General features: G+C 45.8%; 1 protein-coding gene across 2 annotated transcripts in view; it reads right to left on the bottom strand.

Annotated features, from left to right (window-relative positions):
- The window catches only part of RELL1 (RELT like 1), a 57,107-nt gene extending 43,681 nt beyond the window's left edge, over nucleotides 1-13,426 (bottom strand). For both annotated transcript variants that reach the window (XM_073646219.1, XM_073646226.1), the window contains exon 1: nucleotides 13,293-13,426. In XM_073646219.1, coding sequence (XP_073502320.1) covers nucleotides 13,293-13,344 — 52 coding nt within the window. In that variant the 5' untranslated portion in view covers nucleotides 13,345-13,426. The remainder of the gene's footprint in view (nucleotides 1-13,292) is intronic.
- Between the last annotated feature and the right edge of the window lie 10,031 nt (nucleotides 13,427-23,457).

Raw genomic sequence — 23,457 nt, 5'->3', positions numbered from 1 at the left:
TATTTGATTTGAAATACACCTCCGCCATATTGCACCTGAGCCTATATAGTACTAGGATATTGCCCATAGCCTTTAGCTGCAATATTTTTGGACTGGTTCACATGTGGTTTGTTGATACGGACTCTCACTGCTATTTTATGTTTAATAATTGCTTTTAATTAATTTTAAGACACTTGCAGCATATATCTCTTTGTTAACCCTTGGATCACCCGTATCTTGGGTTGTGTTGTTATATTCAGTCTGAAGTGCCATGCATCGATTTTGATATTTGGACATGCGCTAATTGCTATGAATAGATTTCTGCAGCAAATATAGGCACAAGGGGCACGAGTCATTCACAGGGCTCCACAGGAAAACAAATTTTTACATAAAAAAAAACAAAAAAACTTCCTGTTTAAGGAGCGGCACAGTTTTCTCCGCCATTTCATACAGATAATTTCAATGCAGATAATTATCAGCCCAGCATGTGAAAAAGGACACTTCTGGCCCTTGCTGGGAGAATAGTGTCATTTGACCTAGTTTCCCAGCTCACATGGAGACAATGTATATGTAAGTAATCCTCACACATCCTGTATATAAGAGCAGGAACTACTGTGTATAGTACAATGTGACAACTCAAAGTGTAATGGAATGAGTCCTGGTGAATAGCAGAGCGTGACTCATTGGTCATATGTGGGCTAGTGAGGACGCTCCGCTTTCTGGAGACAATGTGTGGTGTCTCGGGGTTATGTAGGTGCAGTGCAGACGCTCTGCTGTTTACTTCCCTCCTGTACAATTCATGAGACATCAGTCAGGAGCAGATATCCGGCTCATGGAAACCCCAGTAATTTGTGCAATTTTTCTGGTCGACAGCTCGACTTGAATATCTAAATCACACCCTATTTTCATAAGTGGCGCGACCGCTCTAAAATAGTAAAAAGCCTTTCTTGCAAAAACGACATTCTACAATTTTCAACTTTTTGGCAGAAAAAGAACTTGCAAAATAAATAAATAAGCCAGTTTTTCCTGCCATGAGATGCAGAAATAGTTAATTGGCTCCTTTTGACAACATGATGCATAGACGTATGCCCATCACATCCAATGACAGGCCTTCGTAATCGTGGCATTGCTAGAGCTAGAAGTAAAGGGCCTGATCGGGCACAAGGAAATTCTTACCATGGGAGAAAAATGAGAGTATAACAATTTTTTCTTTCCCAGATCCCCTGTTGATATTTTTCCATCAATAGTATTTTGGGGTGAATTTTCTTGCAGACCTCCCTGTGTTTTTTCCGCGTGAACTTACTGCGCATTGCATGAGAGTTCAGAATTGGACAGAAAATATGGAGACGAGCTGTGGCCGGCTAAGGCAGGTCTGAGAGGTGAAGAAGTCAAAGTATGCAAATGGCCTCTTCACAGAGGAAGAGGACTTAAAGGGGTTTTCCCACAAACTAAAATACTGATTAAAATTAACTTAATCAATAGAGCTTGAAATTAAAATAAGTTCCACAAGTGGATGTTTAAAACAAATGTTCCTGTGCCGAGATAAGCTTATAAGTGTGCCCCTGCTGTGTACTGTGTAATGGCTGTGTCTCTGTCACGCACGGTGTAGAAAAAGACTAAGTGCAACACAAAGGGAAGGGGGAAAAGGGGGCCCAGACTCTAGGGAAAGGGGGTAGCGGAGACTTCCTAGGCTGACCTTATATCACCCTGTCTCCCCTAACGTTCCTATATTGGTTCCGCACCAATTGCCGCACAGGAATCTCGCCCTGTCTTTCCCTGGCGTTTGGCCCTGGCTAGGGAAGGGAGAGGGTGAGCGCTAGTCGATCCCCACTGATAACTAAAGACAACAAGGGGGAACAAACAAGGGAAGATAGCTTAGCTTTAGTGGACTTGAGAGATGAACACACGTCTTATTAGTTCCAGAGAGGAAGAAGAACTACTTTTGCTCAAGCCTTCACAAGGGATCATGTGAATATCGCCGGCATCTCCCTCTAGAAAACAGCAGGTATTTATACACCCAGGCCAGGGTGTTAATTAGCAAGAGGAAGGTAGTACCTGGGTCCTAGAGACACAGCTTCGAAGAAAGTGTCTGTAATGCCAAACGAAAAGATCTCCTGCAACCAACTGCAGTGCGACTGTCAGTTCTGACACACCTGTGACAGTCTCACAGTACAGGAACATAGTCTGATCATACCACATCTCCTGGGCACCACTCCTCCCATCAATGTTTTCACTCTTAATATATTGCAGTCATATTATACAGAACTGTGCACTTACAATTGCTCATTTTGCCCTTCTACTCAATTAATTCTTCTCTTTTCCATCAGGTCTATGACATCACGTGATTAAAAACTGACTAGCTGAAACCCTGTAAGCTCTGTTTTTTATCCCTGCATGAGTCTAAACGGAGCATGTGTGACATCTTCATCACCACTGTGACCCCACCCATTACAGTGTGCTGAGCACGTGCAGCATCTTCACCACCAGTTTGACCCCACCTAGCACAGTGCACTGGGCATGTGCAGCTTCTTCATCCCCAGTGTGACCTCACCCAGTACAGTGCACTGAGCATGTGCAGCTTCTTCATCCCCAGTGTGACCTCACCCAGTACAATGCACTGAGCATGTGCAGCTTCTTCATCCCCAGTGTGACCTCACCCAGTACAATGCACTGAGCATGTGCAGCTTCTTCATCCCCAGTGTGACCTCACCCAGTACAGTGCACTGAGCATGTGCAGCTTCTTCATCCCCAGTGTGACCTCACCCAGTATAGGGCACTGAGCACGTGTGGATCTTGTGCTGGCTAAAATAACAGTGCAGCATGTGTGAAGCAGTCTCTTCAGGAGCACACAAAAAGCATGAGCAATGACTTCTTTTATGATACATAGAGTACATGAAAACCATTAGCAAGAATTCTGCAAGTCTTTGAAAACCTCTTTAAGCATTTAGACATGTTATCAGTTGACATATGTGACACTGCGGACAGGACAGTCCTGCAACTAATGAAAGCTGTCAGTACAACCCAGTACTGCTTTTGTATGGCTTCACAGCAGCGACTTCCCTTGATGTGACCTTATATAAAAATGCAGGAATTTTCAGACGTAATAAGAGCTGGCAAACTGCAGCCCGTATCCTGCAACTGGCGATCCAAGCAGGTCACATAACAGGGACAGTTTATATACAAGTGATAGCAGTATAATGAAGAACAGAGGGGGAAACAAACATTACAGGAGGAAGAGACAATTATAGATCTAGAAGGGGACCCCACTCTACTGATCCACTTTTGATGCCCATGGAGGTTCACAGCTGGCTGCTTAAAAAAGAAAAAAAAAAAAATGAACAAAATCTGCTACGTGTGAATATACTCTTGAACTAATGCTTCTTGGCACCAATGCCAAAGACTGGGGAATCAACTCGCTTTTAACCTGGGGCTCACTTCTGTAGTGCCAGAGGTGCCATTAGTCACCGTAAGGGTCAACTTTGGCAACATTTTGTAAGAAAAAGTAAGAACGACATAACAGTAAAAATGTTTCTCAATAAGCAGGAAATGCACCTTGTGAATTACAAAGTACAGCTCTCTCCTGCCGGATTTCCCTCTTATAATAAAATATCCCTGAAAATGAAACACAAAGATTACGCAACTCCAATAAGGGCATATTCACACATGAGTTTTTCCACTATCCATGTGCAATTTTTATAACAGTCAGCACATGGCCCCTCTTTAATAGTTTGGTGAAGCTTTTAGCATATCCTTTCTTTTAAAAGAATCTTTGAACTCAGGTTTTGCACCATTTTCATCAATTTCTATCAAAATCCACTATTTTAAGTCTAAAGCCGTAGGGCCATCAGCAGAATGACGCTTCGCCCGATCATTTGGCCGACAGCCATCTCTGCCGACTCGTCCATACACAGGAGCGCTCATTTGGCAAAGTGCTTGTGTTCTCTATGAGAGAGCTGCCAACAGACATCTATGTCGGCGGCTTACCTGCGGGAGAACAAAACGGACATGCCCAATCGACATCTTCCCCGACGATCAGTTGGCCAGTGCCCCCATACACATTAGTGTGTCTGCCAAACCCATCTTTCTCAATGGGTTCAGCCAACATTAGTCTTATGTATATTGGGGGCATTAGAAAAATCCAATGTCAGGTCCCGATGTATGATGTGGTCTCAAGGGGTGAGTCTGCACCTTTCCCGGTAGATGCCGTCTGTGTTACACAGCTATCATCTGCATTTAAGGGTATGTGCACACAATGTCTTTTTCAGGTGGGTATAACCTGTAATCTGCCTGAAATAGCACTGAATAAATGCTCAAAAGAAATGAACATATAGATTTCTATGTAAAAGAGACTCACTCTTCATATTTTTAAGCTTCTTTAAACCGCTTCAGGTTTCCAAAGACACAAAGCGGATAAAAGAAGTGACTGCACCAATAATCCGGCACAAGCCACTGACTTTACCAAAAAAAGACGCCAACATGTCCTGAAGAGTCTTCCTCCCAAAAAGGACGTCCTGTGCATATACATTAACAGCAGCAAGTGGAGCAGCTGTTAACCCCTTAATTGCTGCAGTCAACTTGATATGAGAAAAACTAAGGGTGTTTGGGGAGTTTTTAGGGAAATGAAAAAAAATAGAAGCCAATATACCCAAAGTCTTGTCATCATACAAGGCTACTGTCTGCCTCACCGCCACACCATCTGCCAGGAAAAGATTTCTTAAGACCGCATATACAATAGAGAGTTGGACGACCCCATCAAAATTGCCATGTTTAAATAATCCTAGAATATCGCTGAGCTGTGGGCGACGACGGCACCGCCCCCACGCGCCCTGCCCCGAGTGGGGGCGACGACGGCACCGCCCCCACGCACCCTGCCCCGAGTGGGGGCGACGACGGCACCGCCCCCACGCACCCTGCCCCGAGTGGGGGCGACGACGGCAACGCCAGGTGTCCTGTATCAGTGCGATAACTGCCCACACAGAACAGCACGTCATAACATTCACACCATGTGTATCACCTTCACTATATGCATAGGTTCACGTACACCAGCAAAAAAAAAAAAAAAACAGCTTTGTAAAACCTGCAAGATGTTTGGGGCAGTCACACTAAATCTTTAGGGTTCTTTTGTAGGAAGTTTTCTTTTTCATGACAAATGTCATTTATTGAGGGGTTGTCCTCCACTCATTTTTATATTAAAATCCATCCCAGAGTGGTGTTTAAAAATCTGACAATTCACAGTAAGCCGACATTCCCAAGATGAGCTTTTGATGTGGCAGATCTCCTCCAACAACTTTAGGTTACTTGCGATTTTCATTATAAATCCCATCCCATAAATCCACTGGAAATACAGTGGGGAAAATAAGTACTTGATACACTGCTGATTTTGCAAGTTTTCCCACCTACAAAGAATGGAGAGATCTGTAATTTTTATAGTAGGTACTTTTACTGTGAGACAGAAACTTTAAAAAAAAAAAAAAAACAGAAAATCACCTTGTATGATTTTTAAATAATTAAATTGCATGAAATAAGTATTTAATCACCTACCAACCAGCAAGAATTCTGTCTCTGTATAATGCACTGTATAAGAGGTTGTGTTTTTCACGCAGAGAAAATATGCAGTGTTAGAAACTCACCAAAAACTCATGGTAACACAAAGGCTATGGGTATCTGCAAGTGGCATCTTTCTCCAAATGAACAATAGCTAAAATAACACCAAAAAGAATGACTATATGCATTGTAATGTGGAAACGCCTTATTGTGCACATGTTCCATCTTTTGTAACAGCTTCAGGCTTTAAAAGCGGTGAAGCAACTAAAAGAGACGGGTCCATTCTTCAGGCAGCTTCTACTTGAAAATCGCCATTTCAAAAAAAAAAAAAAAAAGAGGCAGCAGCGAAGCCACCACAAATGACATCCAAAAAGACACTTCAGGAAAACGTCGGCGGTGTGTTCTGCTTCAAGAACTATTCTGAGACACTTGTGTACATGCCCTAAGGTTATGTTCACACTGTTTTTGAGGTGGATTTTTGGGCACTTTTTGTCACAGATGTGTCAGGGTTGACAGACAGTCATACGGTGTCCGTCTGTAGAAGGTCGCTGTGTTTGGCCTTATAAACATCTCCTTGATCCTTTTATGATTCCTCTCTCTTTAGGACCCAGCGGTGATACTCACCTTGCTTGGAGATTATACCTTTCCCTTTTAGGACCCTGATGGATCCTCACCTTGCTGTGTCCTTAAATATACTCAGACCCTGAGAGTTGCTAGTGATCGCGTGTTATACCTATTCAGGCCTGGGATTCTAGTAGTCGACTAGAATTACCTTGGAGATCATTTGTGGAGTGTTGCCGTGCTTTCTCCCGCTTGTTTTCCCTATGGGTACTTGAGTTTGTAGTGGGGCAAATTAGTGCTCACTCCTCTCGCTCCCTACCTAGGGCCTAGCCTTAGGGTCAGCTAGGGCCAGGTTTCCTGCTCAGTGATAGGTGCAGAACCCATATAGGGTCTATACGTGAGTCAGGGTGTGTTGTTAGATCTGTTTAGGGGTCTCCACTCTCCCTTTCTCTAGTTGTAGGGCACCCTCCCCTTTTCCCATCTTTATACGCTGAGTTATCCCCATTCCTAGTGTGACATTTTTTTGCCAAGATGATTTAACAAACAAATTTGGAATAGAATCGCCCCGTGCATGGACGTTGCTTCTTTGCTTCTCTGCTTCTCAGTGTGAACACACCCTAAGCACATACGAACTCCTACAATGTTTTTGTGAAACTGACCTTTCTATAAGCAATTCACCCCTGAACAACAAAAAAAAAATATCCTGGAGGGTTCTGTTGATTCAGCGATCAGCTGCTAATGCCAGGAAGAACTAGAAAGTAACAGCAGAGCAGGTGAAACATTGCATAGCAGTGGCAGATACTTTTTGCTGTGATAGCTTATACTAAAGCAGGAAACACCAGGGTGGAATAAGAAACATAGGATACTTCCAATCAACAGGACAATTCCTTTAAATTGGAATGTGTAAATATTTTGCAGTTCGTAAATACAGAAGCCTGCAGTGCTATGATGTTACGCTCCGAGGAGGAAGCATAAGCCCACCATCTGGTGCAATCCATAGATTGTGTTGGAGAATTAATTGGGTGTATAAGTGGCGATTCCTGCAATATTCAGCTGACATACACGGCCTGCTAGTAAAGAAGGATCAGATAATCAGTCTGTGCAGTCTGGTACAATGGAAGGGGCTGGGGCAGTGCTGGCTACAGATCCCATCCACACAAAGCTTCTGGATGTGGAGTATCTACGTAAAGATTAATGTCCACGTCACGCCCAGAAAACTGTGTGTAGGCCAACAAGTAAACGTCCTGGTAATTCTGCCACTCACATACAATACATATCTGTAATTCATCAACCAAACAATGTAATCTCAAGCATAGTTACAGACATAAGCTATCACTGGGATGTGTGGTGGGAGTGGCGAGGGAAGTCCCTCATTACTAGGACCTCCAGTGATCCATCAGGAGACAGGGCAGCATAAACCCATCATTTTTCTCCATTGTACGAGGAGGAGCAAGGACTAGGCCGCTCTACTCAATGTCCATGGGGCTTGTTGGACGCTGTAAGGGTATATTACCACCATAGTATTTATCAGCCCTTTTTTAAAATGGATCCTTTTATTTTTGAGCCCACAAAATCAGATGCAGTCATCTGATAGTGCCCCTTGAATCACATCGTGCTCAATAATGAGGTATTACTGTGTGATCGGCCCTCCGGAGGCATTGCTTCTAGGGGAGACTACTGCTATATACACACACACCAAGCGGAGGCCTAAAATATACATCCTCCACCAACTCTAATTTGGTATCCTATATAGAACTGATCAGATAAAGTAAAAGTTATGTTCAGGGAAAGCTGTTAGCAGGTTTTGCTGTGTAATCTGAGAGCAGCACGATGTAGGGGCAGAGACTCTGATTCCAGTGATGTGTCACATACTGGTCTGTGTGTTGCTGTTTCAATGCAATCAAAGTTTTAACAGAAGGAGATCACCACAGGACTAGGTATCTCGTGCATTCAAGCCAACTGAAGTAATCCCGGCAGCACCACTAATTAGCATCTTCCTGCCTATGCACAGTGGATTCAGAAAGCAGCCAATCGATGGTGTGGGTGGGGATATACAGGATTATGCAATAAATATTATATATATATATATATATATATATACACACACACACACACACAGTACAGACCAAAAGTTTGGACACCTTTTCATTTAAAGATTTTTCTGTATTTTCATGACTTTGAAAATTGTACATTCACACTGAAGGCATCAAAACTATGAATTAACACATGTGGAATTATATACTTAACAAAAAAGTGTGAAACAACTGAAAATATGTCTTATATTCTAGGTTCTTCAAAGTAGCCACCTTTTGCTTTGATGACTGCTTTGCACACTCTTGGCATTCTCTTGATGAGCTTCAAGAGGTAGTCACCAGAAATGGTTTTCACTTCACAGGTGTGCCCTGTCAGGTTTAATAAGTGGGATTTCTTGCCTTATAAATGGGGTTGGTACCATCAGTTGTGTTGTGCAGAAGTCTGGTGGATACACAGCTGATAGTCCTACTGAATAGACTGTTAGAATTTGTATTATGGCAAGAAAAAAGCAGCTAAGAAAAACGAGTGGCCATCATTACTTTAGGAAATGAAGGTCAGTCAGTGCGAAAAATTGGGCAAACTTTGAAAGTGTCCCCAAGTGCAGTTGCAAAAACCATCAAAAGCTACAAAATGTGCAGCAGAGAAAACAGATTGTATCAAAATTACAGAATGCAGACCAGCAAGTGATATCGCTGGAATCGGGGTCTCAACCCCTCCATTGCGCTGCTCTCAGATTACACAGCTAAAAAATGCTAACAGAATCACTTTAAAGTGTTTGCACTCTACAACTAAGTGCACAGTGGTATGAAAAAGTGTTTGCCCCCTTCCTGATTTCTTATTCTTTTGCATGTTTGTCGCACTTAAATGTTTCAGATCACAAATCAAATTCAAGTATTAAACAAAGATAACACAAATAATCACAAAATGCAGTTTTTAAATTAAGCTCTTTATTTTTAAGGGAAAATGAAATCCAAACCTACAGGACCCTGTGTGAAAAAGTGATTGCCCCCTAAGCCTAATAAATGGTTGGACCACCCTTAGCAGCAACAACTGCAATCAAGCATTTGCAATAACTGGCAATGAGTCTTTTACAACGCTGTGGAGGAATTTTGGCCACTTATCTTTGCAGAATTGTTGTAATTCAGCCACATTAGAGGATTTCAGAGCATGAACTTCCTTTTTAAGGTCATGCCACAGCATCTCAGTCGGATTAAGGTCGGGACTTTGACCAGGCCACCGAAGTGTCTTAATTTTATTTTTCTTAAGCCATTCAGAGGTGGGCTTGCTGGTGTGTTTTGGATCATTGTCCTGCTGCATAACCCAAGTGCGCTTCAGTATGAGGTCACGAACAGATGGCCAGACATTCTCCTTCAGGGTGTTTTGGTAGACAGCAGAATTCATGGTTCCATTTACCACAGCAAGTCTTCCAGGTCCTGAAGCAGCAAAACAGCCCCAGACCATCACACTACCACCACCATATTTTACTGTTGGTATGATGTTCCTTTTCTGAAATGCTGTGTTATTTCTATGCCAGATGTAATGGGACATATACCTTCCAAAATGTTCAACTTTTATCTAGTCAGTCCACAGAGCATTCTCCCAAAAGTCTTGGAGATTATCAAGAGGTTTTCTGACAAAATTGAGAACTCTTGAGTCTTGGAACTCTGCCATGCATGCCATTTTTGCCCAGTCTCTTTCTTATGGAGTCATGAACACTGACCTTAACTGACACCTGCAGTTGTTTGGATCTTGTGGCGTCTTTTGTGACCTCTTGGATGATTCATCGCTGTGCTCTTGGGGTAATTTTATGGTCAACCGGCCACTCCTGGGAAGGTTCACCACTGTTCCATGTTTTCGCCATTTGTGGATAATGGCTCTCACTGTGGTTCGCTGGAGTCGCAAAGCTTTAGAAATGGCTTTATAAGATTTTCCAGACTGATAGATCTCAATTATTTTGTTCCTCATTTGTTTTTGAATTTCTTTGGATCGCAGCATGATGTTTAGCTTTTGAGGATCTTTTGGTCTACTTCATTTTGACAGGCAGGCCATACTTACTAGTAATTGATTTCTTGATTGAGAACAGGTGTGGCAGTAATCAAGCCTGTGTGTGCCTAGGGAAATTGAACTTGGCTTCCCAAAGATGTGATAAACCAGTTAAAACATAATTAAGGGGGGGGGAGGGGCAATCACTTTTTCACACAGAGCCCTGTAGGTTTGGATTTCTTTTTCCTTTAATAATAAAGACCTTCATTTAAAAACTGATTTTGTGTTTACTTGTGTTATCTTTGTTTAATATTTAAAATTTTGTGATCTGAAACATTTAAGTGTGACGAACATGCCAAAGAAAAATAAATCAGGAAGAGGCCAGACACTTTTTCACACCGCTGTATGAGCACACGACGTCTTTCATTTGGATTCTACACAGAAAAAGTCTTCAAAAAGACGCGGTGTGCACATACCCTTATAATTAATTGGACAAGGTTGGTTTAAAATGGAACTGTACTTACAACCAACTCATTACAGCCGATTTTAAGAAACTTTGTGATATATCTTTCTCCCCACTTACCAGCCAACTCTTCCTCTCCCCTGACTCCTGAAATTATCATACTCTCTGAAAAAAACACAGCTCAAATCCATCTTGTAGGCTGTTAGTGAGGTGTCCTGTGACCCACGCCATTATACCCTATGGAGAGGGGACAGAGGAGGAGTAAGGAGAACAGTGAGGAAACAAGCAGAGGGAGAAAACAGAAAAATTGTGCTGGGCTTTCTAACATCTTTTCCTCACCCACAGCAGCATTCACAGCTACACTGCTCAGTACTGCAGTGTTAAGTCCCCCATACCACTGCTTCTATCTGTATGCTAAATAAGGAAGGAAAGGAAGGACTCCATGTGTGTGCTGTGCATGGAAGAGACCACAATAGATATTCTTCTCCTATAAACTCAAAGAATGGATTGCAAATTTGAGCTATAGCCAGCAGAGGGAAAAACTGGTGAAAATGCAGAAGAGAAGCCATGTAATGGCCAGAAACAGTGTTATTCCTCCTGTAAACACACAGCTTACACTGAAAAGTCACTTGAAAGTACAGTTACCTTTTAAGAAAAAAAATATACGTGTACTCCCCTCCTGGATGGATAATACTCCACTGCACTCACTACTGCATTCACAGTACAGCTGTTGGCATCAGCATCTGTGGGGGACGTCACGTGGTCTCTGATCGGCTGCAACCTGCTCATTCTGTCGGAACAGAAAGAAACTGGATGGAACGATAAGTTTCAGCCAATTAAAGTTAGCTGATTGACTGCAGCAGTAACGTGACGTCCCCACTAGATGTTGATACCAGCAGACTGGTGTGGGATGCAGTGCACTTTAACATTGATCCTTAGTTGTTCCCCGTATTGACGGCAGCCAGAAATGCTCAGTTACGGAGCTGCACAGCACAGCTCCATTGACGGTATAGTGGCCGTGGCTGAGTACTGCACATCTGCCCCCTATTCAAATCAATAGGGGCAGATGTGCTGTTTCCTGCCGCGGCCACTATACTGTAATCAGAGCTGAGCAGCTTCGTAACTGAGCAGTTTTGGCAGCCACCAACACCAGGAATAGCTGATTGGTAGGGGTGCCGAGTGTTGCACCCCCCACTGATCAGACATTGATGACCTATCCTAAGGATAGTCCAATGATAATGGACAACCCCTTTTACAAGTTTGGTACATCATTGGAGTTTGTCCATTTTATACCGACTCCACCGCCCTGGGTTTACGTCTGAACCCCCCGCAAAACAGGGCCACAGACCATAATGGTGCTGACAGAGTGAATGTGTGCGCTCTGTCGTGCATCATTTTCAGGCGTATAAGCCAACTGGAGACAGACACCCAGATGCAGTCTACTACATTTCAGTGTCCGCCTCCTGTTGAGGGGTTCGGACCAGGGCTGTGGAGTTGGGGTCCATTTTGGTGGAATCGGTATAAAATGGACTGACTCCTAAAATATATAATAAATTGGTACAGTGGTACAATGCAGGATGTGCTGTAAATGTTTTCATAAGAATTTGGGAAAGTTATGAAATGTCCTATAAATGTCTGTCCTGTTCCTGATCTAAGGATCTCGGTTTTAGTTGAGATGAATCTGTGCTGCACTTTACGTACACACTCAGTAGTGAGGAGTCGTGGAGTCGGTGGTTTGGCTTACCAACTCCACAGCCCTGGTTCTGACGTAAGCTCCGACAGGACCAAACGGATGCCAAACGCAGAGTGAGAACCCACTAACAAAAACCCAAGAAATAATGGGGGCATTTTTTTTCCCTTTTGCCACTTCAGCCCACATTTTTTCCCCCCGTGTTTCAGTAATACTATATCATGATACGAATTGTGTCATCCAAAATTACAACTCTTCCCGCAATAAACAAGCCCTTATACAGCTATGGAAGACTAGGAGTGGGGGACAGAGGGGGTAAAGCACAAAAACGACAAGGAAGAGCAGCAAGGGCCGACACAGATCTCTTATAACGGGTCGATATAATGAAGCGTAACCAGAAACGGTGGCTCCGCCACTGGCACCGGGCATGGCATGACCAGACACGGCAGCTCCGCTGCTGGCACCAGGCGTGGCGTTACCAGACACGGCGGCTCCGCCGCTGGCACCGGACATGGCATGACCAGACACGGCGGCTCCGCCGCTGGCACCGGACGTGGCATGACCAGACACGGCAGCTCCGCCGCTGGCACCGGACGTGGCACCAGTCGTGGCATGACCAGACACGGCAGCTCTGCCGCTGGCACCGGACGTGGCATGACCAGACACGGCGGCTCCGCCACTGGCACCAGTGTTATATCCCGGTCTATAATACAGAATATTGTCTGCATATGTGTGTGACACCCCATCTGTGTCTGACACCCCAGTGCCCTGTCTGCAGCATACACAGATCTCAGCTGGGAGTTGTAGTTCCACTAAAGTAGCAAGGCTGCAGGTTGCGGACCCTCCATAAGGTACACAATGGTGGGATACGGCCCCTTCCCGCACACCCGCCTGCACAGTAGGAGCAGCGGTGCACAGCACACCCGGGCGCCCCATGTCTCTGGGCTGCAGCACAGCCAAGCGGAGGGGAGAAGTTTACAAAGTTGTCACAGAGTTCCCAGTGCCCCTGAGCGGGAGGCGGAGGTGTCGTCCTCTTACCGGCGCTGCGCACCACTCTCCAGAGTCCCAGAGGCTTCATTACCGGAGACATCTCTGCTCTGCCGCCCGCGCTCCTTCTCCTCAGCGCCGCCACCGAGGCAACAAGTGGGCGGGGCGTACAGGGGGCGGGGCTACACAGGGGAGCGCTGCGTCCTCCCCGGCCGCCATCTTGGAGGAGGATGAGAGAATACTGGCGGCTTTAGTACGGGCAGCTTGTTATAGAGGCAGCTAGTGAAGCAGTTGTGTGTAGCAACTGCACTAGTATCAACTGCTTGGATTTTTCTGGGTTTCACCATTTACACCAATCACACAAGTGACATAAAGTTATTCCCAACATTGCTGGTTGTCACCTGTAGGTGGGAGCCGCCTCTGCTATTCTCTCATTATCACTCATTGTCTGTGGGGTGGCCGTAGACAGCCAAGCGCCATGTTTGGTGACCTCTGACTGTCCGATAATGAGTGGCAGCGAGCGCGGACCCCACACCACTCCGACCAGGCACCACTCCGACCAAGCATCACTCCGACCCTGCACCACTCCGGATCCTCACCACTCCGATCTCGTGACCTCGCACCACTCCAACCAGGCACCACTCTGATCCCGCACCACTCCGACCTCGCACTACTCCAACCAGGCACCACTCCGACCCCGCACCACTCCGACGCCGCACCACTCCGACCCGGCTGATGTCGGCACTGCGACCTCACACCACTCCAACCCTGCACCACCCCGACCTCGCACCACTTTGACTCTGCACCACTCCAATCTCGCACCACTCCGATCTCGCACCACTCCGATCCCACATGACTCCGACCTCGCACCACTTAGATCCGCACCACTCCGACCCCTCACCACTCCGACCCCTCACCACTCCGACCCCGGCTGATGTCGGCACTGCGACCTCACACCACTCCAACCCTGCACCACTGCGACCCGCGCCACTCAGACCCCGCACTACTCAGACCCCACACCATTCAGATCCCGCACCACTCCGATCCCGCACCAATCCGATCTCGCACCACTTAGATCCGCACCACTCCGATCTCGCACCACTCCGATCCCGCACCAATCCGATCTCGCACCACTTAGATCCGCACCACTCCGATCTCGCACCACTCCGAACCCGCACCACTCCGACCCCGCACCACTCCGACCCGGCTGATGTCGGCACTGCGACCTCACACCACTCCAACCCTGCACCACCCCAACCTCGCACCACTGCGACCGCACCACTCAGACCCCGCACTACACAGACCCCACACCATTCAGATCCCGCACCACTCCGACACAGCATGTCAGGGTCTTTGGGTATCAGCAGTTGTGCTCCTGTGGCACCCCAGGGTTCTGGTTACCACAGTAATAGCAATATTATGTCTGTGAGCAGGTGGGAGGTCTCCTGGTCAGGAACCCTAAGCATGCCACACCTCCTGCCCAGTCCTGGGAGGGGAAGAACTTCCCCTATATAAACTGGGGCTGAGGTGGGGTTAGGTAGAAAAAGAAGAGGAGTCCCAGACAGAGACACAGTCTGGTCTGGAGTGGAGCAGATGCAGGGAGAGCAAGATCAGGAGCTCTGTGGGAGCAGTGATAAAAGGGGTCCAGGACTGGAAGCTGTAGAGCTCGTCCTGACTGAAGAGATCGTCCTGACTGAAGAGATCTCACCGGACACGGAGTCCGAGGCTGTGGGGACTGTTCCATACCCAGCAGCAGAAACCGTCCGGCAGGGGATTTCAGGTCCTCTGGCCAAGAAACCCGAAGGCACGGTCACACGCAAGGGACCAGCACCGCCGTCGTGGAGCGGAGGCTACCAGAAGGCCCCGAGTCACCGGCCATACGGGTGAGCACCACACGGTACACTCAGGGACGTGGGCTACTTTTACCCGCTTCTAGCAAAGTAGCCAGGAAGAGTACAATTAGTTGGGGAGGCCTACAACTCCGCCTGGCCGCAGGAGATCCTATCTGCTCACGGACTGACCAGGCCCCGATCGCTAGCCAGTACTCCCGGGAGGGTCTACCTTTGCCACCAGTAAAGACCCTGAACTACACCGCACCGTCTCTGAGTGGTTCCTAGTGCCTGCGTGCAATTCTGCTATCCCCATCATCCACGTCTGCTGCCCTGAGGCCATACCCCTCCCGTTGGGGGTTATACTACCCACGCTGTACAACTGTACCACCGGCCTCAGCGGTCTGCCCTGCAGCAGCGGCTTCATAACCGCATTCAACGGGTGGCGTAGTCGAACACTATAACATCTTCTGCTAAATCCCGCCACTTAGTTTGACACCCTGGGCACGGACCGGGTCACCGCCACGAGGACTACTAACCCCGACAGATCCGGCTCCGGGTATTCCCCGCGTGCGCAACGCTACACAACACAGGCCCAGGGGGCGCGTCACTCCCACAATGAGTAAGTTACAGAATAGGAGTCAAAGCGACTGATGTCCGCAATAGACCTTTAATCCCATCCCACCCTACAGCCCCCAAACACCGAGTGCACCCACCAGTCTAATGTGTACGGGGGCCACAGACGGATGATGTCGGGGGACAGAAGAATCCAACATATCAGAATTTGTACTCACTGAGTCTATCCTGCAAAAGACTGATCATGCAAACACCGTACGCTGATTTAAATGTAGCGTCCTTTTTATGTCTTTTGTGATGGATTTAACCCTGGCGCTTTTTTTTTTAAACTGTATTTATTAATAGTGAGCGGCTTCCATGGACCGGTCTCTTCTTCTTGCTGCTTCTCGGCTTTTGAAGCCTTAAGTGGTTAAAAGCAACTATAAAAGACTGAACATGCGCACAGCAAGTCGTTTTGGTGATGCTGTGCACATGTTCATTCTTTTGGTGTGGTTTTTTTTGTATTTTTTCAGTGGCTTACAAGCAGAATCCTCCAGAAAAAGACGTGTGGACGTTAGACATAAGCCATCGCCAGAGAGAAAGCAGAGCGAGCGCTCCTGTGTATGAAGGAGTCAGGCGAAATGTCTACCGACCAAACTATCCCCCGAACCACCATTCAGCCGACAGCTATATTAAAGAGGTTGTCCACTACTTTTTCATGGATGATCTATCCTTAGGATAGGTCATCAATGTCTGATTAGCCAGGGTCCTACACCCGGCACCCCCGCCGATCAGCTGTTATCGGTGTTGTCAGCGGCGGCTGGATATATTTTATTGCGGAGCTGCTCCATTTTCTGATAGTGGCAGCAGCCGGGTACTGCACATCCGCTTCCTATTCAAATCAATAGGGGATGGATGTGTAGTACCCGGCCACCGCCACTACCAGAAGATGCCCCGCAATCGAGCATATCCAGCTGCTGACAACGACACCGATAACAGCTGATTGGCGGGGGTGCCGGGTGTAGGACCCTGGCTGATCAGACATTGCTGCGATAGGACATAAGTGATAAAGTAGTGGACAACCCCTTTAAGTCTATGGGGGCTTTGGGCCACATTCACACGTTTTTTTGTTGTTATTTTTTAAAGACTCTTTTTTATCAGTGTAATGGATCCAATTTTCATCCTGTTTTGGAGAGTGTGTCCTTTTTTTCATCAGTGTGGCATCCATTTCTCATATACAAAAAAATACAATTTCTAAGCTTTTTCTACCGATTAAACAGTAAAAGTCCCAACACAGCACTCAAATGACACACTGATGGCATTTATGCATTAACCATTTATTTATAAGAACCCATTGATTGAATGGGCGAGTTTGGTCTGTGACAGGTTTCAGTTTGTCAATGCATCCCAAAAACGAAATAAAAATTACTAAAAAATTCATATGTACCCCTATTAGTGCCAATGGGAAGTGCAGGTCGTGCTGCAAAAACTAAGTCTGCTGGTGAAAAATAAAAATGTTATGGTCTTTGCATGCAGCGGCATAAAAAATGTTTTTAAATTGCGCAATAGTAGTAAGACATTTAATAAAAAAAATAATTAATAATAAATATCCATGTAATTGTACTGACTGGGAAGATCAAAGGTTATTTATGTTGCACAGTGAATGATGTCAATTTTCCACTGTAAAAGAACATTGATTTCACGATTGTAAGAATTAATAAAACATTATATCTTCCCCTAAGTAGTGCCCTTAAAATAGAAAATATCCTGCAAAAAAAAGCTGTCCTCAATCTGCTACATCGAAAAATGTAAAAGGTAATGAATGGGAAGAATAAGAAAAAGGAGAAAAGAGCTGCATTAAAAAGCTGCCAGAAGTGGTTAGAACAGGAAAACTGGGTGTATCCTGCCTAAGATCTCTGTAAAGCCTGTTTACTAGGGCCCGGCCATTCAGTAGGGAAAGTCTGATGGTTCCAGACTACAGATGGGCACGCCAACAATTTGGATTTGGGATTATTATAGCTAATTACCTGTAAAGCTAAGGTGAAGCTGTAAAGGGGCAGAGAGTTCACAAGCTGACGGCTCTCCGCTTATGGGACAAAGCTGATGTGAGTAAAGCAACAGGTATGCTGTGTACGCTGTGTACCACTCTATTCGGGGGCGGACATATCGTTGGTGCAATCTGTGCAGTTGCACAGGGGCTCAAGAGGTAATGGGGCCACTACCACCTCCAAAGCAGCAAGCAGCTTCTGTCAGACACAAAGTGGGGTCTATATATTGTTCTTGAATAGGGGCCCTCTTCTGTCTGTGTCCGCCACTGGCTCTATTAAAGGGGTTGTCTGGTCACAACTACAGATAAGCAAATGACTCGCCCCCTGGGCCACTCGGGACCGGGCTTCAGGGCAATGCTGGGAGTAGTAGTGGCGACCCGGTCCCGTGGCTCAGGGTGGTCAGACCAGTGGCAGTCTTTTGTATGTTTTAGGTAATGTCCGACTACACCACCTGTGGATTGCGGCTATTATGAACCGCCGCTGCAAGGCAGTCCACTGAGGCTGATGGTGTGTGCAGCTGAGATAGTATAACCCCCCACGGGAAGAGTGTAGCCTCAGGGCAGTGAGCGCAGATGGTGGGGATTGAAGTGCAGGGCGTCCCAGCACCGGTAGTGCTGGCGCGGCAAGAAATGCAAAGACAACGTGTTGCAGTCCAGGGTCTTTTACTCACAGTTCGTATACTCCAAGTCACTTCCGCCGGTAATGACTGCCCGAGCCGTGCTGCATCCATCAGGTGAGGGGCTCGGTCAACCCCCAGGCAATTCAGGAGTATGGCACAGGACTCCCTTCTATCCTTCCTCTGGCTCGTGCCCCACCAGTGACCAAGCTTTTGTCCAGCTGCCGCAGATCTATGTGGGTAAACGTGGGCCCCGTTTCCCGCTATCCTATATGGTGCCTTCCTAGCAAGGTTTAGCAGGGGGTCGCACCAAGTGATGATCACGACCTCCGGTTCTTGGCTGAGGGATAATTTACCTCCACCAATTTGGGATCCGGTACCCTTTTCTTGCCTGACCCGTCACCCGATTTCGCGTTGGTCCTTAGGGTCCCCTCTGCCTTCTTGTTTCTGAGCCCTTCCGCTTCTCTGTCACTCCTTCTCCTTTCCTGTTCCTTCTTCTCCTCCTTCCCTCGGCCTCTTCTCCAGGCCTACTTCTCCTTCTCCTCCCAGGCTCCGGCCTTCACCCTAGGCCTGCCTTTGAGCAGAGCTCCTACAGAGCCTCCGCTCCCTGTCTTCTCCTCTCACTGACTGTCTGAACTCCCTCCTGTCCCAAGATGGTGCCCACCTTTTATACCTCCCCTGAGTATGAGCTCAGGTGACCTGCACCCAATGAGCTCCTTCCTATGCTACAGAAACCGTCCCCTTCTGCTCCTACATCACTGGGTTTTCCTCCCCCCTCCCCACTCCAGCCAGGGACATGGTCTGTCGTGCCTGCATTACTGTATAAATGGGAGCACCGTTGAGCTGTCCCCCGGAAATGGGGTGTGTGTGATGCATGCAGCTAACTGAGCCCTGGTCCATACTCCATCCTTACCCGGGAGTGGAATATCACACCTCTGGCAGAGGTGCAATACACCTGTAGCGGCCGAACCCTCGGGGCGCTACACAAACATAAACTGTAAAGTTCAGGGTTCATACCGGAAACCCAATATCTGGTGCTGAACTCTGAACACAGACTTCTGGAAGTCCGGAGAGGGAGGGAAGGAAGAAAGAAGGAAACTCTGAACACAGACTTCTTCTGGAAGTCCGGAGAGGGAGGGAAGGAAGAAGGAAACTCTGAACACAGACTTCTGGAAGTCTGGAGAGGGAGGGAAGGAAGAAAGAAGGAAACTCTGAACACAGACTTCTGGAAGTCTGGAGAGGGAGGGAAGGAAGAAAGAAGGAAACTCTGAACACAGACTTCTTCTGGAAGTATGGAGAGGGAGGGAAGGAAGAAAGAGGGAAACTCTGAACACAGAGAGAGAGAGAAAGAGAAATAAACTACGAACACAGACTTCTCCTGGAAGTCCAGAGAGGAAAGAAAGAGAAAGAAAGAAAGAACACAGACTTCTCATGGAAGTCCGGAGACGTGAGGAAAGAAAGTACAGTGGGTACGGAAAGTATTCAGACCCCTTTAAATTTTTCACTCTCTGTTTCATTGCAGCCACTTTGCAGTACACTCTCCACCCCATTTTTGCAAATTTATTATAAAAGAAAAACTGAAATATCACATGGTCATAAGTATTCAGATTTTCCAGCTCCAAAGTTCAGGTCTTCATTGATTTCAAAGGGGTTTGGATTTCCGTTCAAGTTTGGGTACAGTTCTTGTTGCTGAACTGAACTTTGGACCAAAGTTCGGTCGGGTACCAGAACCCAAACTTCCACTGGTCCGCTCATTCCTAGTCACAACACAATGATGACCTATCTGCCGCCAAGTACTGATGGAAATGGAACAATTGTCGAACATAATCGCCCTGTCCCCTTCACGTTATGAAGTCCATGAAAACTCACTGACAGCACACATCGCCTCCATGAATAACATTGTAATGTATAGTAGAAGCTTTGTCATTTATTCATACATTAAAATCACTGATGGTAAAACCGGACACTGACTAAACAATGATGAAAATCGGACCGTTATTCATGTACCAGAAAAATCACTGACATCTGAATGAGGCCTTTGGCTATGTGCACACAGAGTCTTTTTGCAGAATTTTCGGGGCAGTAACTGAGGGGAACCTTTGAGTTTTTGAGGAGGATTTGGAGAGTTTCCACTCAGTTTCCACTCTGGTTTCTGCTTCAAAAACCTGTTAAAAATCCTCTGTGTGCACATACCCTTTAGGTGCTATAGCAGGGAGGATTTTCTTGCCACCACGGGACCTATTAGCACTTTCTCTACAACTGTAGAAAAAAAATTCGAAGTATGTTTTTATCTGATGTCTTTTATGTTAATTTTCTATTTTCTTTTATATTGTATTAAACTGTATCTAAAAATGTGAAATAAAGAATTTAGAAAAAAACAAACTGATATCCAGAAGAAAAAAAAATCCACAAAAATATACAATGATATACACTGCATTCCAAATTATTATGCAAATTCTACTGTTCTCTGATTTTTCTAAATGGTCGATGCAAATGAGTCAGTATAATGTTCACATCATCAACCGTTAGAAGAAAATTCACATTTTATTGGACAGACCTCCCAATGACAACAATATTTTATTCAAAACTAAAAAAAACTCACAGTGCTCTGTCCCAAATTATTATGCACAACAGTGTTTCCAAGCATTTTATAGCTTGTAAAGAACTAAAAATGGTAATTTGTTGACTTTGCAGCATTAAGAGGTCACATTTACTGAAATCAAAAGCTTTTTCCATCAAAAACATCTCAACAGGCCAAGTTACACGTTCACATAGGACACCTCCTTTGATATCACATTCACAGTTCTTGCATCCAACTTGTGAGTTTTGGATAGTTTCTGCTTGAATTTCTTTGCTGGATATCAGCATAGCCTCCAGAGCTGCTGTTTTAGTGTGAACTGCCTCCCACCCTCAGAGATCTTTTGCTTGAGGATACTCGAAAGGTTCTCAATAGGGTTGAGGTCAGGGGAGGATGGTGGCCACATCATGGGTTTCTCTCCTTTTATGCCCATAGCAGCCAATGACTCAGGTATTCTTTGCCGCATGAGATGGTGCATTATAATGATTTTGCTACATATTTGCACGGTTTTTCTTTTTGTACCATGGAAGAAAGTGGTCAGTCAGAAACTCTATATACTGTGCAGATGTCATTTTCCCACCTTCAGGGATCCTTAAGGGTCCTACTAGCTCTTTCCACATGATTCCGTCCCAAAACATGACTCCACCACCTCCATGTTGACATCACAGCCTTGTTGGGTGATGGTGGCCATCCACCAACCATCCACTACTCCATTCATCTGGACCATCCAGGGCTACACAGCACTCATCAGTAAAGAAGACTGTTTTAAAATTATTCTTCATGTACAGGTGCATCTCACTAAATTAGAATATCATCAAAAAGTTAAAGGGGTTGTCCACTACTTTAGCTTACCCCCGAATGTATCCCCCCGGGGCCCCTAAGCCTTTTTGTAAATACCTCCCTCTGCTTTTTCTGCCTGTGAGCGGCGCTATCACTGGCATCACGTGACCCCCAGCAGCAGCCGTCTCTGACATCCACTGATGTCACGACAAGTGCTGGCAGCAGCCGGGGGTCTTTTTCTTCCTGGTTCTAGGTGGATCCCAGGCTGTGGGCGGGGTTACCCCCCCGCGTCATACCCGGCATCCACCGTGCGCTCTGCCTCCCCCCATTCATTGAGAAAGCGCGCAGGGGAATAACCCCGTCCACAACCCAGCAGCCACTGCGGGGACCCCAGCGCTGAGTCACGCCTCACTTGTCGTGACGTCAGCGCGGGGTCACGTGATGTTTGTGAGCGACCACCGATAGCGCCACTCACAGGCATTATCAGCAACAGAAGGTATTTACAAAAAGGCTTAGGGGCGCCGGTGGGATATATTGGGGGATTAACATAAGGTAGTGCACAACTTCTTTAATTTATTTCAGTTCTTCAATACAAAAAGTGAAACTCATATATTATATAGAGTCATTACAAACAGTGATCTATTGCAAGTGTTTATTTCTGTTAATGTTGAGGATTATGGCTTACAGTCAATGAAAACACAAAAGCCATTATCTCAGTAAATTAGAATACTTTATAACAACAGCTTGAAAAATGTTTTTAAAATCCGAAATGTTGTCCTACTGAAATGTATGTTCAGTAAATGCCCTCAATACTTGGTCGGGCTCCCTTTGCATCAATTACTGCATCAATGCGGCGTGGCATGGAGGCGATCAGCCTGTGGCACTGCTGAGGTGTTATGGAAGCACTTGAAACACTTGAAATAGATCACTGTTTGTAATGACTCTATATAATATATGAGTTTCACTTTTTGTATTGAAGAACTCAAATAAATTAACTTTTTGATGATATTCTACTTTAGTGAGATGCACCTGTATGTCTGGGCACACTGCAACCGTTTCTGCTTGGGAGCACTGTTTAGGGGTGGCCGAATAGTAGGTTTATGCACAACTGCAAACCTCTGGTGGATTCTACACCTTGAGGTTCACGGGACTTCAGCGGTACCAGCAGCTGCAAATACCTGTTTGCTGGTTTGTAATGGTATTTTATCAGCTGCTGTCTTAATCTGATGAATTTGTCTGGTAGAAACAGAAACCTTCCTCATTATGCCTTTATCTGCATGAAGCCGTCTGTGCTCTGCATCAGCCACAGATCTCTTCACAGTACAATGAACATGCTTAATTTTTTATGAAATATATAATGTTTTCATACCTTGTCCAAGGCACTGCACTGCATCTGACGCATTTCGGCAGTAGAGAGATCCTTTTTCTTTCCCATATTGCTTGAAACTTGCGGCTGCTTAATAATGTGGAAGGTCCTTCTTAAGTAGTTTTCCTTGAATTGGGCTCACCTGGCAAACTAATAGTCATAGGTGTTTGAGATTGATTTCACTGATCCAAAACGCCCTGAGACACAATACCATCCATTAGTTTATGTGAAGAACAAAAAATTACATCTTTATGACACTTAAATCCAATTTGCATAATAATTTGGAAAGTGGTGTATGTTAATAAATACTAATGGTGAAGAGTAATTATAGGGTTACCGTGTCCTAGAGGAATACAAAATGTATATTACAACACAATATGCCAGGATTGACTACATTTATTCCAAAGGAAATGTCAGACAATTCAAAACTGATAACTCAGTGAG

The sequence above is a fragment of the Phyllobates terribilis genome, unplaced genomic scaffold (assembly GCF_046119375.1).
Source record: "Phyllobates terribilis strain yellow unplaced genomic scaffold, ASM4611937v1 Scaffold_1__5_contigs__length_1240528914, whole genome shotgun sequence".
In the NCBI taxonomy this organism is placed as follows: Eukaryota; Metazoa; Chordata; class Amphibia; order Anura; family Dendrobatidae; genus Phyllobates; species Phyllobates terribilis.
Note: the sequence above shows the minus strand (reverse complement) of the source record. Positions and strands in the feature narration are given on the sequence as shown.